At 40.6% G+C, this 25,767-nt stretch overlaps 1 protein-coding gene across 2 annotated transcripts in view; it reads right to left on the bottom strand.

Annotated features, from left to right (window-relative positions):
• Positions 1 to 1,747: 1,747 nt before the first annotated feature.
• Positions 1,748 to 25,767, bottom strand: part of CRADD (CARD and death domain containing adaptor protein) — an 82,495-nt gene continuing 58,475 nt past the window's right edge. For both annotated transcript variants that reach the window (XM_085321238.1, XM_085321239.1), the window contains one exon: positions 1,748 to 3,914. In XM_085321238.1, the coding sequence (XP_085177364.1) occupies positions 3,619 to 3,914 (296 nt within the window). In that variant the 3' untranslated portion in view covers positions 1,748 to 3,618. The remainder of the gene's footprint in view (positions 3,915 to 25,767) is intronic.

Below are 25,767 nucleotides of genomic sequence, written 5' to 3'. Positions count from 1 at the left end.
GCCAAGGCCCTGCTGGGGTGGCTGCCCCCCTGCTCCCATGCGAGCAGTGAAGAGCCTGGCACAAAGCCCCAAACTTCTTGCTGTTTTCTGGTGTTACCCAGCCCCATCTGACCCTATTTGGGTTTAAGCGGTATTCCCAGACCTGACTGCCAGGTACAGACGAACGATTAGGTTACCGCTCATGGTCCTTCTCTGTAGTGAAGATATAAACTCAAGTCAGTGAGAGACCTCGGAGCAAGGAGCCTGCAGCCTGGCTCTCAGCCTTCCAGGAAGGGCTGATGGAGGAAGGAAATCCATGTCACGAAGCATAAACAGCAGTTTACCCACATGTCGTAGCTCTTTGCTGCTGGAGATTTACCACTCCGAAGGGCCCCTTGTCCAACTTGTGGGCCACTCTTTGCTTCAGGAAGGAGCACAAAGGTGGTGGTGATGCTGCCCAAGGCCTGGCTGTCTCAGGGATGGGAAAATTGGCTTACTGGGTTGTCTCACTCATGAACAATACTCAAGTCACTATGACTGACATTTAAATAACTAACATTTGGTCCCAAATTAGCTGGAGAATAAAAATTTTAAGACCTTTTGGCTGTCCTAAGAGAGAATGAGAGGCCTTGCTATACATCGGAAGAACTAAATTGTCTTAATTGCATCCTCATGTAAAATAAAGCATGATATACGGAAGAAGAGTATTTTTAAGTGGATGGAAAAATCCACTGGGTTAAAGCAATACTACTGTCAAGTTAAATGTGTCCCTGCACTGTCAAGTTAAATGTGTCTTGTATGGTACAAGAATGAACTTTAACAAAACTGAAGAGTCTAATGGGAATGTTTCCATGAATTTAAAAATAACAGCAATGGAAAGAGTCTCATAAAATAACTAAACCTCTCCCTTCAATATTTGCAGCTCAAGTATTACAGTATTAATTTAGGGTCTGGGAATGTGAAAATAACTATAAATTAGGAATAAAGTACTCTCTTCTACAATGCAAAGGCCAGATTTTAAATTCCTTGTCTAGCCATGGTTCCTGGGATGCAGAATTTAGCTCATTTAAAGAACAATTTAAAGACTATGCAGAAATTACCTGATATGACATTTCCCTCAAGTTTCCAGTGACCCATACTAGATACACAAAAGGATACCTGCTTATCCTTATAAATTTATATTTGGCATGAGGCTTTATACCTATTCCCAGTTGTGTTTTTATATCTTCATTAAAATGCTCTGAATGTTTTTGTTATGGGCAAACTGACATTGATGTTACAAATGCAGAACATATAAAATGCAAAGTTGGTCCAAAGAAGAAAGTAAGAGGGGTTTGTACCCACTGTGCACCGCCCTCAGGCGAGGTTAAGTGGGGACAACTCCCTTTGAATCCAAGTCTAAGTTAAGGCTTGATCTATGCTAGGTCAGAACAAGATATGTGACTGAGACCTATCTTATTCCTGTAAATCATGTTTTTAGTAGGTGCTTCTGCTCCCCATCTCCAGCTTTTGTTCCTCCAAAGTGCTGCAATGGACACAGCTTTGCCCCTTTTCTCCAACCTGCAGATGACACTGCTGTTTATCATCTCACTGAGAGAACTGGTTCAGAGTCTTCATACTTGCTATTTTGGGCCATGTTTTTCAGAATTTGCCAAATGTCTGGACACCTATACAACCCCATCTGCACTCAGATGGCTTTCAAACAGAAAGAATATGCTGTCATTAAAGCATTGTGAAAGAGCAAAATAAATAAATCCCCAGGTCTGAATTGATTTACATTGTTTATTTGGGACTTGTTGATAGACTTAAACTCTGTAAGTAGCCATAATAGGATATAATCAATTAAGACTTGAGTGAGGTATAACAGGATCATGATTTACTGAAGGTCAGAACCGTATTATAGAAGACTAAAAATAAAATAACCATCAGATTGTTTCAGGGCCTGTAGGAGTTGATCCTGCCCAGATATATTCTGTTACCATGCTTCTGAAAAAAACATGAAAAGAAGGTAGATAGGGTGTCCTTAAAATTTCTTTGTCCTTCCTAATTTCCCAGATGTTTCTGAAAATCTGTCTAAAGGAAGAATTTAGAAAGAGACTGTAAAGCTCATTCTTGCCTCTATAAAGACATCAGACAAGGCTGTGAACCTATTAAATTAGATGGGGCAGATCCTAGAGGACAGGAAGCTATTTGGCAATGACTGTAGATGAAACTTTCGGCTGGAACTCAACCTGGAAACCCTGCATCCAAACTTTGCTCCTCATTTACTATGGAGTAAACCGTCCAGAAAGAATTAAACTGTATTCTGCCTCTTATCGTCAGGTCCCAGAGAGCAGCTGGTCACCTCTGCTGCCCTTGGACACTTACCCTGGGGACTGATACCCTTTACCGGCTCAGCAAAAAGCTTAGAGGTTTCTTCTAGCAGGAAGAAAAACTCTTTGGCAGGAGGGAGGGAGGAGAAAAGTCAAAGCTTTACTATTCTTCTAGGTAAAATCATTACAGTACCATTACAGTAGTATGGTTACAGCTGGCAAAGAAATGGGGACAGGAATTGTGAAGCTGCCCCAATTTGATGCAGAAAAACAGGTAGGAAGCAAATGAACACGGGGGCTGGCACAAGCTGGAAGGAGAAYGGCAGGGATTGCTCTGTCATCTCACACAGAGAGGCTCTGCAAACTCGGGCGCACCGCTCGGTATGCCACGGGCTGACACCAGAACCGATGAGACCACACCGAAGACTAGAACTGTTCCTGTGATASAAGATTACCTGCATCCAGAGCACAGGAGTACAAAGCCTCAAGAGACACCAGGATTTCTTGCAGTTTATTAGCTGAGGCAAAATGAGACAAATCTAGAGGGCTTGGAAGTTGTTTCTCTTTTAAAGCACCTTTTTGCTCTGTTTGCAAAAAGTTCCTGCTTCTGCTCACTTGCATATTGTGTATCATCTGCCCTGGGAATTCCCTTCCCATGCTAYGCCTAGAAACAGCATATACACACTGTGCCTGTCTCCTTGCACAAGTCTACACCAATTTAAATAATAATAGGAAAAACCCTCAGCAACATCCTAGGTTCCTATTACTTCCACTTAGGGCCAGTTTCAGAGGCAGGCTAAGGTGCCAGCCATTTACCCTAGGAAGAAACTGTATGTGCTAAAACTTCTATAAATGTGAAATTAGCCACCTGCAATAACACTGGTAAAATTGTTAAATCAGTAACCATGATTATTCTCATTTATTATTGGGATATCAGGGACTAGGAGTTAACAGCAATAAAAAAGGCTACTACACAGTTCAGAAAATAGGTTAAACCCAGTGTCGCTCCCATAATGAAACGTGAAACCTTACTGAACTCACTGCAGGGCTTCCTGCTTGCAAAGACTTTTAAGTTTCACTGTATATCCCCACCGGAATAGTACAAAAGCGAACAGGAAAGAGTGATCCATTTTTCAATGCTTGCTAAAAATTCATCTGGCATGAAAAGTCAAAAGATACCACAGAAAACTGGAATGTATAAGATTAAAAAACCACAGCTCTCAACTCCATTTTCTCCAGTTTGAGACACCAGATCTTCTATACGCAGTTCAGTGAATCCACTTCAATTTGGCAAAGTACTTGAATGCTCCCAATCAATAGCAGAGCTTCACTCAAGCATGTACTGTATCACAGAAGGATCCACTTCTTCTGCCATCAGACCAGCTTGTAGACTTTGGATTGTTGCTTTTTTCCCCAAACGCTGTCTCCACAGGACAAATGCAGCCACAATCTGTGACTGCACATTATGAGGGTGATTGACCTTACATCGATAGATGTCAGTATGTGATAAACCCAAGCACAGAACAATATGCTCCCATTCGGGCCCCAGTTTCCTCGCAAGCTTGTTAATCTGCTGATCTGTTGGTGAACTCTTCAAAATACACGGTGCGACTTCAGTCACATCTGTAAAAGAGAAAGAAAATGCATACACCTATCTTTAGGCAATGCTGCAAATATTAATGTAAAACCTTGGTAAAAAAAGAGAATAAGAAAATCTGAGGTGAAAAAAACAATTAATTTAAGAAACTGAATGCATTCTCAACCAGAAAAATTAATTACATAATCAACCAGAAAATTAATTACAGGAAAACTAATGCTGAATGAATCTTATTAGAGAGCTTTGAGCTTCTGGATGTCAATAATCCAGGTATCAGAATTCTACTCATATGCCAAGGCCTCCAAAAGCAATTATAGATTTTGGAGTAGCAAATAGGAGCAGTTTTAAAGGAAGCAGCCAGTGCCCTCTGAAAATCAATTTGGTTACACAAGTTTGATGCAGTGACAAATGCAGGGCCAATAGTACCTTATTACTCCTATTCTGTGATTCTCTATTCATACGCCTCAAAAGTAGCTCTGATTCCTTAGCTATCAGGTGTAACTCCTCTTTTTTTTTTTTTTTTCCTGATAGCTGCTCATATGAAATTCTTCTCTCTCCTAAGATGCTACTTACCAAAATACAGTCCCTATAGTGCCTTATCATATATGGAGGGGACCATATATGGATGACTGGATCTGCACGGTTCAGGTCAAGCCAGATGAACATGCCATCAACCCTTTTTGCCATTAACACTGTYCCACAGCACAGAGCTCGCCTTGCCCTCATTTGCCATTCCACTACTCTTGGGTTATCTGTAAACTTTACAATTTCTTCCAGACCACTGACAAAGCTTTGGACCAGCCCTGAGCCAAGAGAGATCTCTGATCAGTTCCCCCAGACAAGCAGGGGCAAATGCATCCCCAAGCTAAACCGCAGTCACAGGTTGCATGCTGCAGGGCCACAGTGTGTGGTGAGACACCACTTGCTGCGCTAGCTAATGCTGCTGGAGGGGAAGCACATTAGCTTGCTKTGCCTCTAGGGTAAATCTGTTGCCAAACACCTGTGCCCAACACTGATGATCTCTAGTTTATAAATCACRCTTCAAGACTCAGCAGTTTGCCAGCTTTTCAATTGCAATTCCCCACTCTTTGGTCCCAACCCCTCTGCCCTTCCAATACCTCACTAGGCCATTTGGCCTTTACTTTTCCACAATTTCCTTCCTGACATAAATTATTTCCCCTTATCCCCCTTCCCAGATCCTAGTAACTCTYCGCTCTGTTCATCTGGCCTTCCTGAAATTGTTTTCAGGACTGTGTGGGAAGTCCCATGGTCTCTCAGCAATTTCAGCCCTAAGTCCCTGCCCAAGAGCCCACCGTGCCCCAGAAGGCACTCTTCATCTCCRTTCATGCTTAGCATTGAACTTGTACCTGAGTCATAGCTTAAAAGATCAATACAGCTACCAAAACAGCTGTCAAAGGAATTACAAAGGTAGCTGTAATTATCAATGGTGAATTTGTCTTAGCAACTGAGCCTGCTATTTCTTATCAATACAAAAGGCCTCTTTATAAACTCCCTACGGTAATTTCTGGTCATTGGGCAGGGGGGAGTATTAACACACAAAGTGAGAATAGTGCTATTCAGAAACATGCCATATGGAATCCATCTCTATTACTATTAAAATAGATCAGACTAATTACTCCTCTAAAAATGAACATTTTTCTCCATTGACTATAAAAGGAGCCCTGGCACAAGCTCAGATGTTGACAYTGATGCTGTAAACATCCAGTGCTGATGAAATGGTTTTCTGCTTGTACATTCAAAGCACRTATCAGTTACTTTAAAAAAAAGTGTATTTAGAAAACCAGCATGATATCTATGAAATATATCAATTTTTTGATATCCTGTGAGATCATGAGTTGAAATTAAGGATCAATGCAGCCTGCAGCTGGTACTCTTTTGTTGCTGAAGATACTGCGTCAAAAMAGAGCAAAAACATCTCAAGAAAGTGCTAATTATAGCCTCCACTCTCAAGCAGCAGACTCCCTACAGAAGAGCTGTTTTGCAAAAATCTAATTTACAGCTCCRATACCATGCTCACAGTCTCCATCTCAGCAGAACAGCAATGCTAGAAAGTACCGCTCCTTCATTTTATCAGAAGTAATTGTTTTTGCATAGAATATCCAGAGCCTGCAAATATTTGTACTATTTGAGCCCAGTCATTCAGAAGTATTGTACAAAGGTGCTTTGAGTAAAGGAAAACCTGCTTTCTGAAAAGTATTTTGGTCCCTTTRAGCTGTCTGTTTCCAGACTGCCAAAGGAACCTGGGGCAAGCGGTTGATGCAAGGATCGAGAGCAGATTTGCAGCCTTCCCACCATGGCCACCAAGACAGCCTGGGCTGTCCCAGCGAAGTCAGGAAACTGGAGGGGTAAAAAACCCTCTAATTTTCTTAGGCTTGTTTCAAAGGCACCGAAGCAAAGGAGTTTGGGAAGACAGTGGCTCAGTGGCCTGGAGGCCACACATTTTGTTGGTATTTTGAGCAGTGAAGGAGGTAGCCCCTAATTTACCCTCCCATCTGCAATGTAACTCTGTCCTGAAGAAGACAGAGCAATGCTGGTGGGGCTCCCTTACCCTGTCACATTACATATGATACCACTTACACAGGTAAGGCAGGATTAGTGAGTGCCTTTTATGAATGCAAATATTTGATAACAGCTAAAATTTAAAATAAACACAGTTACATTGCACTGTGGCCACTAATATCTTCTGATAATAAAGATACGTATTGTCATTACATTCGGCTACTAAGCATAAAGCACTGTGCCCAAAGGAGCATCATCTGCCAGCCTGAGCTTTTTGCTCTCCCATTGGAATTTTTATACTTAATGTCCACTGGGAGAATGGTTTTATGATACTGAAATGTGATCAAGCAGGAAGGCCAAGCAATAACATGTCAGCTTGTCCTCCCAGTCTTTGGTATTAGGTAGTCAAYAAGTCTCTCACCTTCAGCCTGTTATCAGCCCTTTAATAAGAATAAGAATAAAACCCATCTAGGAAATCTTTTCATCTGGACTTAGCATCTGCTTCTAATATGGATGGATAAAATTCTGGGACAGAAGCCAAACATTAGCTTTAATACAAAGGACTGTTATTTTAGTCCCATTTTATTTTCTGTGATAGCTCTTTTTCAACTATGATGCAAAGTCACTGAGAAAAATTTGAGATAAGTATTACATGACATGCAATATTATTTAAGTGTATACAGAAATTTTTAATAAGGTCATTTAGGTATGACAAATGCAAAATTAYATGAAGAACTGGGCATGGCCTAGGATTAATGCCACTCTTCACTTAATAAACACAAGGGCATTTCAGGTAAAAGTGATAGGTATATTCTGTGCTCAATACCCAAGCTGCTTTAACACTTTACAAAAACATTAAAGGTGGTTTCTTTTAGTTATTTTTACTAAAGATCCTCACTCATAATCCGRGTTGATCAGGAACCGGCTGAGGAAGGGAGTAAAAGGGCCATTTACGCAGATCCTGCAATTCCATTTGAAACAGATTGAGGAGACTTTTGCAAAAATTCACATGTTCCCTTAGCTTTAGGTAGATGCTATGTGAAGACATACAYGCTTTAAGCATGTCAGGTACATGCTCAGGCTTAGTGAAGTTAGTATTGCACTGTTGGAAGTGGGAACAAGCAGAGCAAGTTCATCTAACTTGCATGTGTCATGAATTTCTTCTTCTTAGGGACTGTGGACTTGATCTATGCTTGCTGCAACCAATAGTAAATTCTTAGTGATTTTAATGGTGGAGGTTTGTAGCAGGCTTGAAGTACAAAACCAGGTATCAATGGCCAGCCGTGCTGGAAGATTTGCACAAGCCAGCCGCAGACCTGCTTTCACCATGTCTGGCTGCAGTGAAGGTGCTAAGGGACTAGGGGAGGGGGACTAATTGCCACCACAGAGCGCTCCCTGACAGCAGCCAAGGTACCACTGGSTTGGCTGTTCATTTTGACTTTGCTGTGCTGGTGTGAAGTCCACTTTACAGGGAGACCTAGAGGGTGTTGAGGGCTTTCCCAGAGAACATGATTTGCAGTGCCGTTACCTCCAGTGAACAGACTCAGTAAAAGACCATGACAGCTGTGGACACGGTCTATGCTGTGAAGTGCCAGGGCTGCACGCTGTGGAGATTTAGAGGCTAAACTCACACTGAAACCACTAAGCCCCTGAGAAATGGAGATCCGACAGCTTTGTGCTGGGGAGCTAGCCAGCAGTCCTACAAAGTCTGCCGGCCAGATCTCTTGCACAGAAGCTGGGATCAGCAAAATCCCCCTTCTCCGGGGTGGAAGTGGAGAAGACACTTTCYRCCCTGGTTTTAGCATTGGAAGAGCCCCAAAGACAGAGCTCCTGCTCCTCCCACATGAGGTTGCAGCCCAGGGAAACCCATATCTCCCCTTTTCCACCTTGTTCCTTGCCTCCAGCTCTCACTGATTGGAGAAGTTTATCCATCCTGAACTTTTCTGTTATCTGTCTCAGTTAAAAAAAAAAAAGAAAAAGAGAGAGATGTTAACAAGTTCTGGCCTGTATACATGTGTGCTTCCRGAGCACTGCATAGACAGGGAGATATGACCATGCTGGTGAGTGTGGAAAAAGAAATTGTTATAAATAGAAAGTACAACAGATATGWACCAGACAAAACAGAGTAATGTCCAGAGATTTTCTAGATAATGAGAAAAAATGAGATTATGTTGTAGGCTGTCTTGTGCCTTGGAAATCTTTATCAGCATGAAGGAACTGACCATCCTGAAGACTGGGGACTCTGCAGTGAGTCAATGAGTTTGACTCCAATAAAGRACCCAGTAGAAAAAGGTGTTGAAGCCTTTTTGGGCAATCTGCAAAGTACCCATCTGATTCCTCAGAAGTGCCAATAGTCTTAAGTGCCTTAAGATTTTGTCCAAAGCAGTCTTCTCTACGGAAACATGACCTCTTATTTCAGCAGAAAATAAAAAGATTTCCCTGGAAAAGGTCAAGAACATTTCCTAGTCAGTCCAGAAWAGAGTCTGGCAGAAAGATAATTCTCTTGAGAAGAAAGAGGATACTGAGGTAGAGGAGAACTGAATGTAGGAGTTCTTGGCAGAATCAGTGCTAGGCAAGTGCTCTAATTTTTATATTATCACAACATGGGCCTTCATGATTCAGGCTTCAGGCGCTGTATAGGTGRGTTGAGWCTTCACAGAGGACTAACTTTTTAGGCACACATCTTCACCTCACTACTTCACCTCATATTACCAGGAAGTCTACAGAGGTCTTCAGTGAGCTAGAATCAAGTCACTGACTTTTGTTCACTTGATTCTCTTATTAGATCCTGCTCATAATTTCTAAAAGGTTCAAAGYAAGCATTTCAGAGTCTTCTTTAATCATCTTTCCTGGCATCTGGAATACAGTTCTTCCCTGGGAATACAGTTCTTCCCTGAGAAGTGCTAAAGTTAGATCAAGCAGTTCCACAAGTACCATACCAAAGAAGCCTCCTTTCCCCTAAGTGTGAGCCCTGTGGTTGACTGACTCATGCTTCAGCCATAGTGCTCACACAACCTCTCTTCTTCAGCTGGCTACTGATTTTCATAAAACTCCTGAATTCCTCTTCAGAACAGCAACTATGCAAGCTTTAAATTGGTGAACAGGTTCAATTACTAGTGATAGAATAATACAGAAAATGTCCCTCAGAGGATGAGAGCACAGCCCTGGTTACTATAAGAAATTATGCTAAAAAGATTCTGGAAGCTCTCAGTGACAATGAAACAATTCCACAAAACTRTTGTAACTAATGTATCAACAGCCAGTCACATTGGAGCACTTTATTTAAAGGAATATTATAAGGAATCTCACACCAGACTCCGCTTCATAGAATCATAGAATCAGTAAGGTTGGAAGGGACCTCTGGAGATCATCCAGTCCAACCTCCCTGCTCAAGCAGGCTCACCTAGAGCATGGTAGACAGGGTTGCATCCAGGCGGGCCTTGAAKATCTCCAGAGAAGGAGACTCCACAACCTCTCTGGGCAACCTGTGCCAGAGCTCCGTCACTCTCACAGGGAAGMAATTCCCCCTCACGGTCAGGCGGAGCTTCCTGTGGTTSAATTTCTGCCCATTGTCTCTTGTCCTGTCACACAGGAAAAGAGTTTGTCCCCRTCCCCTTGACACCCTCCCTTCAGGTACTTATACACATTGATAAGATCCCCCCTCAGTCTTCTCTTCCCCAGGCTGAAGAGGCCCAGCTCTCACAGCCGTTCCTCGTAGGGCAGGTGCTCCAGCCTTCTGATCATCCCTGTAGCCCTACRCTGGACTCTCTCCAGTAGCTCCATGTCTCTCTTGTAGTGGGGAGCCCAGAACTGGACACAGTACTCAAGATGAGGCCTCCCCAGGGCKGAGTAGAGGGGYAGGATCACCTCCCTTGACCTGCTTCCCTCCAACCCCTCTGAGCGCAGCGCACTTGTTCAACTAGTCTGAACTCTAGACTATCCATTATCCAGTGGTGGATCCTGAAAAGGCACGGACGTCGTTGCCAGACTCTGTTCTCTATGTTTTGGCAGGTGTACTATGTTCCGTAAATTATTTAATGAGTAGATGTCATAACAGCAAACAACTTGCATACAACTATGCTTCTAAGTGAAATCCCCCTGGCCTGAGCACAGCGGAAGAACTAGGTCTTCCTAGTCCTTCCCCTAGGTCTTCCGCACAGCGGAAGAAGCAGAACAACTGTTCACAGATGAGGTTGGGACAAGCTTTCAGGAGTAATGARGTGGGGTTGCAGAATCTGAACTGGAAATTAGAATGTGACACTGTCGGTACTGGAGGGATCAGAGATTTATGAGGGCTGCAGCCCCCTTGAGCTGCCAGTGATGTTGGATGAAAGGGAAGGCAGAGGCAAGGAGCCTTGAGGGATCCTGGTGGGTGCTGCAGTTCACCCAGGTCAAGGATTAGATGAAGGTGGTCTTGGTGACAAATGCTGAATAAACAGAAGATGCTGGGTAACTGCTGGAGGTGGGTTGTCTTGATTCGTTAGAAAAGTGGATGGGGGCTGATAACGCACCTCATTTTGTACGGCCACTCCTCGACTTTCTTGTTCAGCTGTCTCAGTCTTATTCCAGCAAGCAAAACAGCAGGCCAATGTCTGCCCTCTTTCCACAGCACAGCTATTTCTCTGTCCCTACTGCTGACTGACGTGTTAAATGGGTAGCTGCAAGCTGCAAGACTTTGACATTTTTTCCACATACATTTGCTTACTACCTCTTCAGCAGGTTTCTACTCACTGAGTAACCATGCCTAACTCTTTCAACCCATCTGAGGACTTCAGAGGACATCATTTAATGATGATTGCCAAGAATGAGCTGATCTCTGCTTGGGAACTCCCTCTTCTTCCTACCATAGAACTGAACCAKCATAAGAAAATCCTGGTGATGGAAAAGCAACACCTCTGTAGGAACACAGACCCAATTACTGCCCCAAGAATGCCTATACAAATCCAGAGTAAATATTATCTTCTGTAAGGTAATTAAAATCAAATCTTGGTCAGTTAATACTCAGACTAAACTACGAATGAAACCTGTACCAACAACACATTAAAAAAAAACCTTAAAACAAGTATTTAGAAAGCTGCACAATTATTCCACTGACTACGTTACTGTAAAACAAATTCCAAAGATAATTCTATATTCATCTGAGTATATGCTGTAGGGCGTATTTCACAAATGCAGGATGTTGTAAAGTCTCTGTAACTGAYAACTTCTATTCTGATGAATAGACGATGGGAAAAAATCATTAATATAAAGAATGTGTATGACTATAACCAACCTCTGTTGGTTTTTAAAGATCACAAAACACACCTACTCATAAGTGTACTTCTAACATGGTAACTAATATTTCCATGTATTACRATTAAATTATTAAAGACGCTAACCAAAATGGAAACAAATACAAAATACATTTTTAAGATTACCTGCATTCTTCTCTTTGATATTATTTTCTCATCTTCTGCATTAAGGATGGGAAATTCTTTGTCTTATTTTAAATAAATTGGAGTCTAATACCATGACTGTCAACTCAGAATAATACTCCAGTCAAGGATAACTTTTAACAGTCTCCCTCAAGTGAAGCAGAATCCATGCACGATACCAAATTCACCTCCTTCCTGCCAAAAGCCCTCTGGAATTAAGCATTACYGCCGTAATTTAAAAGTATATATCTACATTCATTGGTAATCTATTCTCCTATGTGAGTTCTAAAGCATCAGTTTTGTAACATTAAATACATTTTTAGTACTGGRAAATAAAGGTGGCATAAAATTTTCTAAATCTACAAGCAATTCAAGAATGTGGACGTTTCTATTTTTTGCTCAGTCCCAGCAGCTAATTTGTGCATTCTTTATCCCTTGCTAAAGACTGCATAGTAGCTGCGAATAGTGGCAGCAGAATGTTAAAATGTGAAACATAAACAYGTACATCTTGTGACAGAAGTTTTCAATTGTATTTTCACTGTTCAGTTCAGCAGATAAGCCATTTTCCTGAACTCTTCTGTCTTACAGGTTTTGTACAACCACAGATTTCTGCAACACTTATGGCCTTCCGTGTCAAACAGATTGTCAGAGAAGTTCCATAATAAATTTATAAATTAAGTTGCCTTAAGTCCTCACTCTTTTCAGTTTGTAGGAAGCAATACCAGGACTTAGGGAGACAAAGTAGCTTGCTTTTTCACTTATTCCTTTCCTTTTTATTGAGAAGAGTGGGGATGAAATTTCAAGAGTTAATACTGCAGATATTATTCTATTAAAAATACAATCTATCTAGTCTTTCTCTGCTGTTGCATACTATGAAATCAAATAATTAATGTAATAAATAAAACCGTGTCTACAGATGCATACCAGGGGAACAATATCTATGCAAAGAAAAGACAACTCGTTATATACAATAACTCTTCTCTTCTCAAGCAGGACTACCTTAGCATTATAGACAGCATTGGACTTAATTATACCATGGTTTTATACCTTTTGTTTTTAGCAGTATTTGGTACTGGGGTAGTCCTTGAAGTGGAAGTAAAATGAAACACTAAGAAAATTTCTTGGATATTTCCTACGGATTTCTATATTTTCATAAGTTAATAAAGCTGTATGCATCATCTCTGAAGCCATAGCTAATGATGGGATCCTTGAAATGATATTCTAAAATGTATCGTAATGYAAATGCAAGAACATGTTCAGTATGTGGCCTTACACTAAGGAAAGAAGCAAGAAGTATCTACTAAAATAGAAGGTTCTGAGGAACACCCGACCTTTTAGGAATTATTTGGAAGAAGTGCTTAAATATAAATATTGAGCATKAAGACCTTGGCCAAAGATTTTTCCAAATGAGCAAATATGATTTGAAAAGTTATATGGAAAGAACACATATGACCACTTTTTTTGGAAGCCAGGTGCAACTAGCTGTTAGCCAGTACAAAGCTATCTGATTGCCTGATGGAGCAAAAACGAGAGCGTACGGTTTACATGCAATCAGTCACACCAAGAGTCAACTCTGAAAATAACGTTGAAAATCAAATTCTAAAGTTTGCCAGGACATTTCTATAAAATTTTGAACGCTCTGCACTTTTTAGTGAATTGAGTTGAGATCAGTAATACTCAAGACATGTTCAACTGTTAATTATAGCTCTGAACCATGCGGAGCCATCATTTCCCTCAATCAAGCTTCTTCTTGGCACTACCACAAATCATAATTAACGATCAGCAGATGGTTGTATGAAGTCACGACAATCTCAAGGCAGATTCATATTTGCACTGGACTTCTCATGGTTTCATAGGAAGCAAATGCCCAAGTGAGCAGGGCAGCTCTGACAGACAAAACTGCGCACTCTAGGTGCAAAACAAAGCCAATCGGAGCAGGTAGTGCCTGTTTCATCGGCTAGGTGACAAAYTCATCACACAACTTTTGTCAGGGGATTGGAAATTAACTTCTTTTGACAGAATCTGCTTGAAAGGTTATTTCCAGCAGCCTGAGTTACCTTTCAAAGCTCCTGAGGCAAGTACTAGCTCTGCTGCTCCTTCACCTGCAAGAATCGTGGCAGATTCCTTGGGAGGTTTTATCTGCTGAGAACAGTAAGTAAGTGAAAGTTTTACTAGCAACTTCCCTGCAGAGAAATCTTCCTCAAGGCTGCAGCGTTTTGACAATAAGATCATGTGCTTGGACTTCAGCTATAGATGTTTCTTTCATGCAGCAAGAAAAATAATACTGCCAGCATGAAGGACTTTGTTATATAACACAACTAAGCTCACATTTTTCCCGTACGAGACTTAACCCAAGTATGACAACGAGCCATTATGTTTAGCCTTGATAAAACGGACCATTCCTCATAGAGATTTTTCTTTAAGTTGGCTATTCTTTTTGCTTTGGCTTGAGCAGCCAGAAATATCGGAATCAGAGATCTGCACAACACATGGAACTCGGTTTAGAAGAATGCCTTTGGCTGGTGAAGCTGTTTGCATGGCAGGTGTCAAACTAAAACTAGTACTGCACATATTAGGCTTTACTGAGTTTCAGATTTTAGTGAAGTGAGACTGCGTTCCTTCCCGACCACAAACATATATTAATAGAACAAGCCATGCAGAGCAGGCTAAAACAGTACTATCATTATGCTGAATCTTCCACCACCTGACATTTTATTTGATCATTTACATTCGTGCAAAGCAAGTAAACAAAATGCTAGCAAACAGTTAATTTAGTGTCATTTTATAGACATTTTGCATAGGTGTAAGAGACGGCACAGGGACTTGGAGCCCTTCTCTTTTTTTCCCCCCTACACTAGCATCAGTGCCTTTTTCCCTACAGGCTTACGAACTCTAGTAGATCGCTCTACATTTCAAAATGCACAGGAAAAACAGGTATTGAGATGAAAACAGTCTGCTCAGCTTCAGCAAGTTGCTGCACCTGGCTTGCTAAGCATGAGGTTCAACAGACTGAGTCAGAGSGAAGGCTACTTCACGGGTGTCAGGAAGGACAGCTTCAGGTGTCATCATCTGCTCCTGTGCATTTTCCAACAAGTCGGAGGTTTAGTATCACACCAGCCCTCTCAAGTGCCAAGTCACTTGAAGATYAGAAAGAAACTAATTTGGAATCTCATGATTTAGATACATTCGTACTGTCCAGAAGCAATTTTAGGTGACTGATAGGACACTAGTCACAGGGCTTTTARTTATCTATAAAACAAACGTGAGATTATACTTGCGGGTGTATACATGCATACATACATAGATATACATATATATGGAGGTATACACCTTCCCYCTCCACACACATATATAAATATTTTCAAATTCTATTTGAATGTTGTCATTTCATAAGCAGAGGGCCTATTCCACAGAGCAATTTGCATTAAGAGGGGTTTGATAAGCAGTTGTTTCCCCTCTGWGCCAGTACTGATCTAATACCCAGTGTGATTTGTTCACTGGCATGGCTCTTGGCTGCCCAGTGAAACTGCAGTCTGACCAACTGCAGTCACTAAAGATCCCAAGACAGTACTGAAAGTAATGAGATGACTCATAGCTGTAGCAATGCACTTRAAGGCTGTGGTCCCAATTACTCTTTTTCTCACTCAGGTACAGTATTTTGCCAAAGCAACTGAAGTAAGTTCAAAATCAAACAAGGGTATTAGCAAATATTCGTATTACTTATGGTATTTGTGTTAGTGGGACAATTCATATATAAAACCTAAACATCTGGAAAAAAMCTTTTGCTTAAATGATTAATTTTAATGTCTCATGCACGCAGAACAATGTTTTCCCTCATAGCTATGTAGTCTACTAGCTGCCAGAATTTGGTCCTGAATTGAAATTTCAGTCATTTTGGCTTTCACACCTAGCAAATCAGAAATAAAAATGTCTTAACATCCAAAAAGAAAAGGCTAGAAGATCAGACAGGCTATAAAAGATTTGTTTTACTTGGTTTGGGATTTTTGTACAGCTATACTTAACCTAAGTAAAACGGCAACAAAACCATAGGGCAAAACAAAAAAAACGAGACAGTTCTGTTGCGTCGCCTATGCTTGTATTCCTGCAGGAATCAAATCCGAAGTACTGCTACAAACAGGAGAGGAGGGCTGCTCTTTACAGCTGTCATTCACATCACAGCTATCTCCTAGAGGTAACAATGGAAAAATAGTATTTAAAAATACATGATTTTTTTCTGCAAGCTAACATATTTCCATCTCTACAAAATCATGAATAAAGAGATCAAGGATGTTTTATAATGCTGAGAATTTTAGTTCTAAAACTGTAAACATCAACTTCTTTCTCATCCTTCCTTCTTCAGATGTAACCATTATGTATTGGTTGGGTTTACTAAAGAAAGCTAACATACCCTGCAATGAGCTTTCTAACTGATTTCTGCTTCAGATGCAGTTAAATATTTTGAGCTTCACATTCAACACACATTACATAATTTTGTAACTGTGTTCTTCTGAGCTGCAACAAGAACTGAAAGATTTTGAGATGTGAGATTGATGCTTTCCGAGAAAGTGGCCTCAGATTTCCATTTGAGGAAAAACAACAGACCACATCCGCACATGCAGACTGAACTTTGCTGTGAACAAACCATGCAAACAGTGCTCAGCTCCCTAATCTGACTGTCCAGTTGCACTTTAAGGTGTATAATATGCTAATTACATACATAGAGGATTCAAGCAAAGTTTACAAGCTCAAGTGCAAAGAGAGCTGAAAATTTGGCTATGATGCTATGTTTTTCCCTCATTTTGTGAGATTCCAGCTTTCCAAGTCTATTATCAAACCTACGAGTTCTACCTTGAAGATGCAACACTAATTTCTTTACATACCTTTATTTATTTCTTTAAATTGAAAACAAAGCCTTCTTGTCTATTCTAAAAAGRTTGACAAGAACAAAAAGGTACACCTGTGACTCAGAGTGACATCTTATTTATCAATATTTATCAATATTTATGCACTATTTGAATTGTTAGAAACCTTCAGACACTCCATGAAAAGTTTTTGCTCTGTGTATCTTGGAGTCTAAAGACTGATGAAAGTATCCATTTTCAAAGCTGCAGAGTGAAAAACTGAAGTTGAGAAAAGCAGGACAAGAGTATCAGGATCAGCATAAGAAGTCATCAGTCATTTTTAAACAGTCCAGGTCCAAGTTATTAGACTAATAAACCGATCAGAAACAGTGACCTCTTCTGTAAACCAAGCAAGGAAAGCAGAAGTAATTTTTAATACTGTTCTTTGTGTCATGCAACCATTTCCACATGTAACTGGAGAAATTTGGTCAACCAAAGATGCCTGTATCTGTAAGTGCTACAGGTACACACCTTTTATAGGGAACAGAAGTATGTTTGGAACTACTGAACATAAGCTTAATAGGGTAATGTCAAGCAGCATGTAAAATGGTTTCAGATACACAATTATAAAGATTTGTAGCTCTGTAATCCCAGTGACTGCTATTTTAAAGACAGTTTCATTAAGACACAGCCTGACAGTATCTACAGAAAAAGATCACAGCTATGTACAGGGACAGCAGGAGGCAGCTGAAGCAATCTGCAAGACAGTTCTGGTGCTCATACATCTCTGACCCTTAGAGGAAGTATACGCACAACATGAATATACCTGCTAGACCAAAAGGGAAATCCTAGGGAAAGAGTAAACTCTACTAAAAAGAGATATTGAGAACTCCTGTGGTTTTATGCAAGGGTCTACAGCTTTGAATGCCCCAATCTGATAAACTTTGGTAWATTGATGTGGTTGCAGCTTTAATTTTGAAATCCTTGTTTTTCTATGTGATTTATTAAATATGACACTCTTGTCCTGTTCTRCAGAAAAGTGTATCTGCCTCTGTTCTTTATTGCTCTGAAGACTTAATTTAATTGTGCAACATTTGATTTAGAAACATATTTGAAGATGTTTTAGCTATTACTTCATTTGTACACTATCCCAGGCTTTCCAGGAACTCTGAGCCAGCAGTCTTCTATTCTTTCTTATATCTGAACTACTGTATTTTATGGCTTCCATACTGTAGCATCTGGAAACTCCCAGTGAAACTGGCCTCATTATGTTAAATGCAGACATATGTCAGGGGAGAGATAACTGCGCCGGAGAGTATGCAATCTCAGGCTTGGATCCTGAAAAGGATTTGGCATGTACTAGTTTATCTGCTTCAAGAATATCATGACTATGTTCAAGTAACTCTGAAGAGCCCAGCCCACACAGATAGAAAAGGAAAAGCATCAGAGGGAATCAGAGGTGCAGTGAGGAGCAAATAGTCCAGCAGTGAGGCACTGTCAGAGCTCCGGTAAGAACCGCACTTGGTGCTCAGTCCAGCAGCCCATCCATGTGCACTTCTTTATGACTCCTGCTTCGAAAGGTGCCCATGTTAGGGCGCCGAAGGAGACTTGTGATGACACTGCTGTTTTGATCAGAGAGATTAATCTAGCAGCTTCCACAAACATAAATAATAAACTGTCCCTAATCACCTTAAGCTTGGAACTGAAAATATTGTTTGAAAATCCAGTRATTTATTGATATCCAAAGGGGGCAGCCTGAAGTTCAGTAGCTAGCTATTTGAGCTGGAAAGACTGAAATGATATGGAGAGAAATACGAAGTCTTCTATACGTGAGACACTTCTAGCACAAGTCCTCTGTTCCTTGACTCCTGTTTGCTGTTCAGCCTTTGCAGGTAGCAACCCCCTGTACGTGACCACAGTGCTTGCTCTGTGTGATGGGTGCAGTGCGGTATGGGATAGGTGAAGTGGTTCATCCAGAATCCTGATAATCCAGGATTTTTACTGGTCTTCTGAAGGTGACTGTGGGCCCTTTGCATCTTCTCTTCAATGATGCCAGTCTTGTCATGACAGTTTCTCAACAGAATTGGTATCTTCAGGAAAAGCTACACAAAGACCATAGCGGATCCAATGTTGCCGCTTACCAATGCATTTCCAAATCTGCACCTCACCTGTAATCGACCAGTTGCTTCTAGTTTTTTATCAAATGGAATTTCAGGTGTTGGGTTTAATCTGAAAAAGCCTTTGGGTCAGGCATGTACACAAGGTAAGAAATTTTCCCACAAAATTCACAGCGAGTAAGTACAACTAGCTGCAGAAGGAAGTTAAGTGCTCAAGAGAAAGGCGAAGGTAAGTGTAGTCTTTTATGATTTGGGTCTCATTTATTTTTGCCCTTGGAACTTTCGACCAAACAGCTGAACTTGAAATTCATTTTTTTGGTTTCTGGAGTATTCTTCCTTCTCTCACATCTATCTRAGAATAACCCAAACTAGATGAGCACTAAATCTCCTTTCAATCTCCCACTTTTAGCACTGATTTAAGTCTATTTCCACCTTCTGCCATATCATCTCTCTCTTCTGTCTTCCCTTTTTTTGGGCTGTGGCTGATGGAGGATCCTGGAGCTGTGGCAGCGTGCTACCACCATGCCTCTGATGAGGAGCACAGCCCTTTTCCTATCACATAAATGCAATATACCCATTTGCCCATCACATAGCTCACACCAACCATATAGGCAGCCCTTTGATCAGATGGGTTCAATCTGCTGTGTCAAAGGTACGCTGCAAGTTCTTCCATAACAAACATCCCCTCTGACTTTTAAATAATGATTTTTTTTCTTCATTCTCTAGYTCTTTCTCTCCTCCCTCTCCCATTTTTTCAAGTGTGAAGGAAAGCAACAGGGACCTCAGCTTCTCTTGGAAAAAAAGTACAAACAATTTCCACTAAGAGAGATTTTTTTTTCTTTTTCTTTTTTCTTTTTCCAGTGAAGTTCAGTAGCCATTTTTGATTTTAAATTTCCTAAGTAAGTGTCCCGTTCCTATTGGCTTTTGGAGCAAGAGGCAGCAGGGAGCCGGTAGCTATCTACCTCTCCTTTTCAGTTCTCAGAAATCCCAGCCTTAAGCATGGCAAGAGATCAGCTTGAATTTTTCTCTCAAACTGTATCTTTAAAAAAATGTTTTTCAGGATTTAGGATGTATAAATCAACCCCCATAAACCCAGCATGGAAGCACGGCTTGTGATGCTTTCCTGCTGCCAGTTGGCTTTACAAACTCCCAGTATTAATCCCCTCTGTCTCCACATGTTAGGGAAGGAGGGCAAAAAGCACGAGTGAGTTATGAGARGGCTGGTGGGGAGAGGCAGAGCAAGGCATGACCAGCAAAGGACAAGAAAAAAAGCACAGAGGTTACCGATTCTTGCACGGCTTTCACGTGCAGAGTTCTGCTCAGGCCTGGGACTCTACAGTCGTGGATGAGAACTTCGTGTATACATTTTCTGTTGTCTCTGTTTCTACTCAGGAGTCAACCTTGTTTAAGGCTTGCTTTGTCTTAGCAGATGGCAAGCATGACGGCTGCTGGTTTAAGATTTTTCTGCCAAACCAGCCCCCGGCTGTTTTCAAAAATAAAGAATGCTGCTCTCTTTACCAATGCAAAACCAGCCGTCTCTCCAATTCTCTCTTTCAGACTACTATTTCATGTATTACAGACGAAAATATCTAACCGGACTACATAACTAACATTACACAATTTTTAATAAACTACCTGCAGCACCTGCTTCCTTTATTTTTATTTTTTTTAGGCTACTACATAAATCTGAACTCCTAGCTACAAAATCCCACGATTCAGACCAGGTGCAAAATATGGCCTGTCACTCTGGTTATATGATGCCTACAATGCCCACTATTGAAAAAAATAGTTTGTGACACAGTAACATGACCAAAACTCATTTGCACTAGTAAAAATGTAAGGCAGGACTATACACCAGAAAAAGGCAGTGATGGAAACACATATTGATTTAGTTTATTCCTTCAGCAACTTTTTAGGGAGGTTGGTATTTGGAGGGTGGGTTTTTTTGGTTGAGGGGTTGCGGGGGGGAGGGGAGGGTGTTTGTTTTTGAGGGTTTTTGGCCAGGAACCTTCTATGAAGCTTTGATTGTCAACTGAATAAGCCTTTTCTGGCAGTGTCTCCATGGGCATGATGGGACCACAAGGTAGCACGGCTTCCTTGGGTATCTTTCCATCCTACAGTGCAAAAAGTCTCACAGATACAGCAAAATGTAACTTAATGCCTCCTTGAACCAGCAGCAGGGCGTTGGCCTCATAACATTTAACAACTGCCTAAAAAACATGAAAAAAGTGAAAGTCCAGTGACCTTCATTGGCACAGCGAAGTTCCATGCAAACCAACAAAAATAAGAACTCCTGGAAATATTATAATGAGTTTTGGGGACAAACTCTTTCTTCTATTATTTTGTATCTGCACCTGGAAATAGGAATGGAAGAAACACCCAAACCACACACACACACATGCAGCTTCTCAGCAGACCACCAGCAAGTGTTGATCCAGAAATTGCAGCTGGAACCCAGCAACACTACACCAGTGATAAAGCACTGATGGGTTAGATTTTATGGTGTCAGCCCATACTCAGCAACACTATCACAGAGTATACATCAGCCAAGCCAGCTGTTCTCCCAAGTTTCAGTTAGTCTTTTGCTACACTGCACGGAATTGCTGCTTTCCACATGTAACATGTCATTAAGAGCAAAAAATCTGCCACAGTAACTGCAATAGCACTGCACATTTTTCATGTCATAAGCTGTATTTAGAGTGGAAAAGTACAGCTTTGTGAGCTGAAAAGCGAACCAAACAATGAGTGATAAAGTCCAAAGCTTCGGGCCAATGTTTTAATATCTGGCGTTGATCACGTTTCCCAAAACAAAGGAGAGCTCGTGCACACAACGGACAGAGGCGCGCTTTTTCTTTTTTTTTTTTTTTTTTTTTTTTGAGCAATGCTAGACATTATGCACACCACACAAACACCACACAATAAGGTGTCCTGTGGCCCCCTCCTCCCCACCATGCGACCAAGCGTTGCTCATGCTTTCAGCGCTGGCTCCAGATCCAATCCACTCTTGTAGTAGAAGGAAATTCAGGTGTGTTCCAGAGCTGATGGGTCCCGATATTCTGCAGCAACATCATGCGGAAAAGACAATGCGGGTCCTTCCTCACCAGGCTCCAAGGTCCTCTCAGAATGATCTTAATATCACATAAATCTGTGGCAGAGCCAGAAACTCAAGATTTCTTGAATCCCAATAATACTCTATAACTGCAAAATTATCCTCCTCTCTGTCTGTCTGTATACATGTATACAGCAAATCTTTTTTTCTGAAAAAAATATAGCAAATCTCTTTATCCCAAAAGGGATGATATTATCATGAAATTTCCTAAGCTTCACTTATTTTTTCTCTCCTCATTTTAAAAAAGATCAGATCATTAAATGTAGTCTGGACTTTTGCTTCCAAATACCTCTTTTAGTATGGGAAAGACCAAAAAAGTATGGAATAACCCAGCCTATTATGCAACAGCCTGTAAAACTGTTTGTGCCAGTTATTGGTTGTTTTTATTCCTTTGAAGGCTGCTTTCTCCAGAGAATTCCAGTAACCGGTCTAATTGAAGTATGTTTTGACAAGTTATAACAGCATAGGAAACCCACCTATGAAATTACATCCTAACAGCATCTTCCAAAGTAAACTGAAATCTTGGTATCACAGCTCGTTTGGGAAACTACTATGCCATGGCTTTCATTTGTTATGATAACATAGTCTGAGGTTTTTTTTGTAAATAACAAGTGCTGTTATATCTAACGATGTGACTTAATCTCCCCAATACTAGGTTTCTGCACTGGTAGGGGCCCCATAGGAGTATCTCCTGAAATTCTAGTCATAATAAAAATATACTGTCTTAATTTATTTTCATTTCATCCTACTTTCTTTCTTTTTACCTAATTCCCTCTCCAACGTCCAAGAAGTGTTGTTCTTCCTACTACTAACCATATGAAAAACTGTAGCTTCCACGAGTCCTAGATGCGGCCAGGGATCTCTGTCAGGCACAGCACACACAGTTCCTGTCCCATAGATTTTATTGGTTTATTCCATTACTCCACAAACCCACTGTCTCATACTGCCTTTCGCTTGTCACTAAAGAGAGAAAAYATTTGGCAGAGAGGAAGCTATCTGAACCGAATCAGTTCTCTTGCATAAAGCCTTACCGCCAGAAAGAGAAGCAGAATGAGAAGAGCATGCCTTGCAGAAGTCCTGAAGTTGCTGACTAAAAGCAGGGATAATAACATTTAGAATAAGCATCACTTTTGTCGTGTTTTGTTCCATAAGAATTTGTCACTGACTGCTCTTGGAGACAGACCTTCAATTGCTATTATGGCAATTTTTATGAGTAGATGATCGACAACACCCATGACTGCTTTCTGCTATCTTTGTCAATAAATACAAAATACGTACCAGCAGGACTAGGAACAGCCTGCAGAGGGTAGATAGGGGCAGGATCAAAGCTAAATGGAGAACAACCAGTCCAATTTCTTCTTCTTAAAGCTGGGATTTTTTGCATCATGTCTGAGTTTGGACTAGAACCTCCTCAATGCAGGACCATGCCCTATACACAAATAATTTAGGATTCAGAGGGCAGATGGCTCTAAGTACCAGTAACCATCTCTCCTTCCTCTGTTAATTTTTAAAATGCTTGTGGTTAGGGCATTTTGGAAAGTGAGCCAGAAGCACGGATGGACTGACAACTCAGTTCCTGCTGCTGAGCTCAGCTGCAGCCTGGACAAGTTAGCACATACTATCCATATCAGGAAGACAAAGGAGACAGATGCAGCGAAAAGGAAGGAAGTCCCAGACTAAAACATTTGGTTTTTCCATATTTTTCTTCCTGAATATTCCAAAACATAAAGTCGGCATATTTTTTGCAGAGGTGACCAGGATTTAAAGACAAGATATTGATCTGAAACATTCATGACCCTCAACTTACCAGTATTTCTCTTGAATGGGGTAATGAATAAGTTTATTACTTATCATTGCCAACAAGCTCATAGTAAAAACGCAGACTATAGTTCTCAGATTCATCAACTCAAACGAGATATTTTTGAAAAAATACATTACAGCAGCAAAAGAATGCAATTCAGCTTACAAAGCTGCATATAAAATACATATTTTATCCAACAATAGGATACAAAGTGAATGATTTGAATTAAAAAATCAGGAACAAAGGAACTCTGCAAAGACAGAGCAAAGACCTGTGTATCCCAGGTGTGGGGCATGAGAAGATGGATATATAATTATATTAGACACAAATAGAGCAAGCAGAGATTTACTGCATTGTAAGCTGATGATTTTACGAGACTTGAAATACAACAATAAAGCACAAATAAAGCAAGATAGAGAAATATTGCAATTTTGGGGGAATTTTCTTGGGAAAATTCTGACAAAACATACCAAACCTTTACAATGATGCTACCCTGATCATATGTCTCCTATTCCCTTTCACTTCTGATTTTTATTTCATTCTTTACTGGCTCATTTTTACTTGCAGTTCAGCAAAGGAGAACCTTGTTATTAAAGTCTTAATACAGAGCTATGAGTATTTCATTCTGCGTCTGCCACGCTCTCTGCCAAATGGAGAGATCTGCCGACACAACGCTCCCAGAGTTCGCCTGCRTTTCCTCTGCATGGTCTGCACGGCTGCGGGAAGGCGTCAGCCTATTGTACGAAAAGGAACTTGGGCATTTCTAGGTGAGACGAGAAGGCAATGTCACTACATGAAGTTTCTATAAATCTGAGGATAACAGACTGACTCTTTAACAACTCAACTCCTTTCAGTTCCAAACATTCTACCTTGGGGGAAAGTTTATTTTCATTTTAATGCCAAGGATTTCCAGGGTTTCTAATTCCTCGCTGCTTCTGGCTCATCCCCAGGAAAAACAAAACAAAGGGGGGGAAAAAAAAGTAAAGCAAAGCAAACAAGTGGAAGGTGTTTCTACAAACAAAACACAAAAGAATAAACCTTCCTGAGAAGAACAAACAAAAAAGAACAAATAAAAAGGCATTTAAAACTGCTTTAGTGTTGGGAAATTACTAATCATGAGCCCTCTAGTGCATGTCTGTGTTTAAGAGAGAATGTAATGGAAAAAAAAAAGAAAAAAAAAAAGAACATTAAGGTCCATCCAAGAAAGATTTCACAAAAACAGGGTGGAAGGCAGTTTGTTTGGATTTAATGTTTCCCCAGCAGCATCTCTATTCCAAACATTACATCGCAGGTCAAATGGTGGGGAGCCAGAAAGTGAAACATGTTAAAAATAGTCTTTAAAAAGGAAAGTGAAACTGTCCAGTCTATTTCCATCGTCTGCAATGCGTGAAATGTGATTTATGTGCTGAGAAACAACACTAGACACTAATATCAAAAAATGTAGATCCAGGTTCTAAAATTCTCCCAAACTTAGAAATCTAAGCTGGTTCTACTACTTATACGTAATCCTGTGTTAAAATATTTCATTTTTAAAACTGACAATATTGATTTAAAAATCATTTTATATTGAAGACTGCTAGATGTTTACAGTTTTTAATACATCAACTTAGTTCTAAGAGTAAGTAATGTAAAAAAAAGTAACAAATACGCAACATTTAAGGTACGATTAACTGTCCTGAGCCCTTTCTTCTCACAGTTTCCAGCTGTCCACTCTCAGATACAGAAGTCCAGTAAAGCTCTCTCAGAAGACTAAGATCTGAGAAACAGCATCTGGCAGCAGCATTTGTAATAATTTATAGCTGCAAGCTTAGTCTTAATATTTCCATATCCTGTCTAACAGACTGTTTCACACATTGCAATACTCAGTTTATTTCTAGATGTTCCTTTGAACTGAAGGAAATTAGCCTTTTTAATGTTTGATAATGCTCAGACTTTACACTCTGATGCTGATGCAGGCTCATATCGCCTTTATAGCATTTCATTAAGCCTCAAAGTTTACGTGCTTGAGGGAAGAGGGAAGGATGATGTTGGGAATTATGGCAATGGGAAGTAGTCGCGTTGTTCCTAGTGGATTCTG

The sequence above is a fragment of the Rhea americana genome, unplaced genomic scaffold (genome assembly GCF_003343005.1).
Source record: "Rhea americana isolate MKP2758 unplaced genomic scaffold, rheAme1 scaffold_69, whole genome shotgun sequence".
Lineage (NCBI taxonomy): Eukaryota > Metazoa > Chordata > Aves > Rheiformes > Rheidae > Rhea > Rhea americana.
This window is presented reverse-complemented; position numbering and strand designations above follow the sequence as displayed.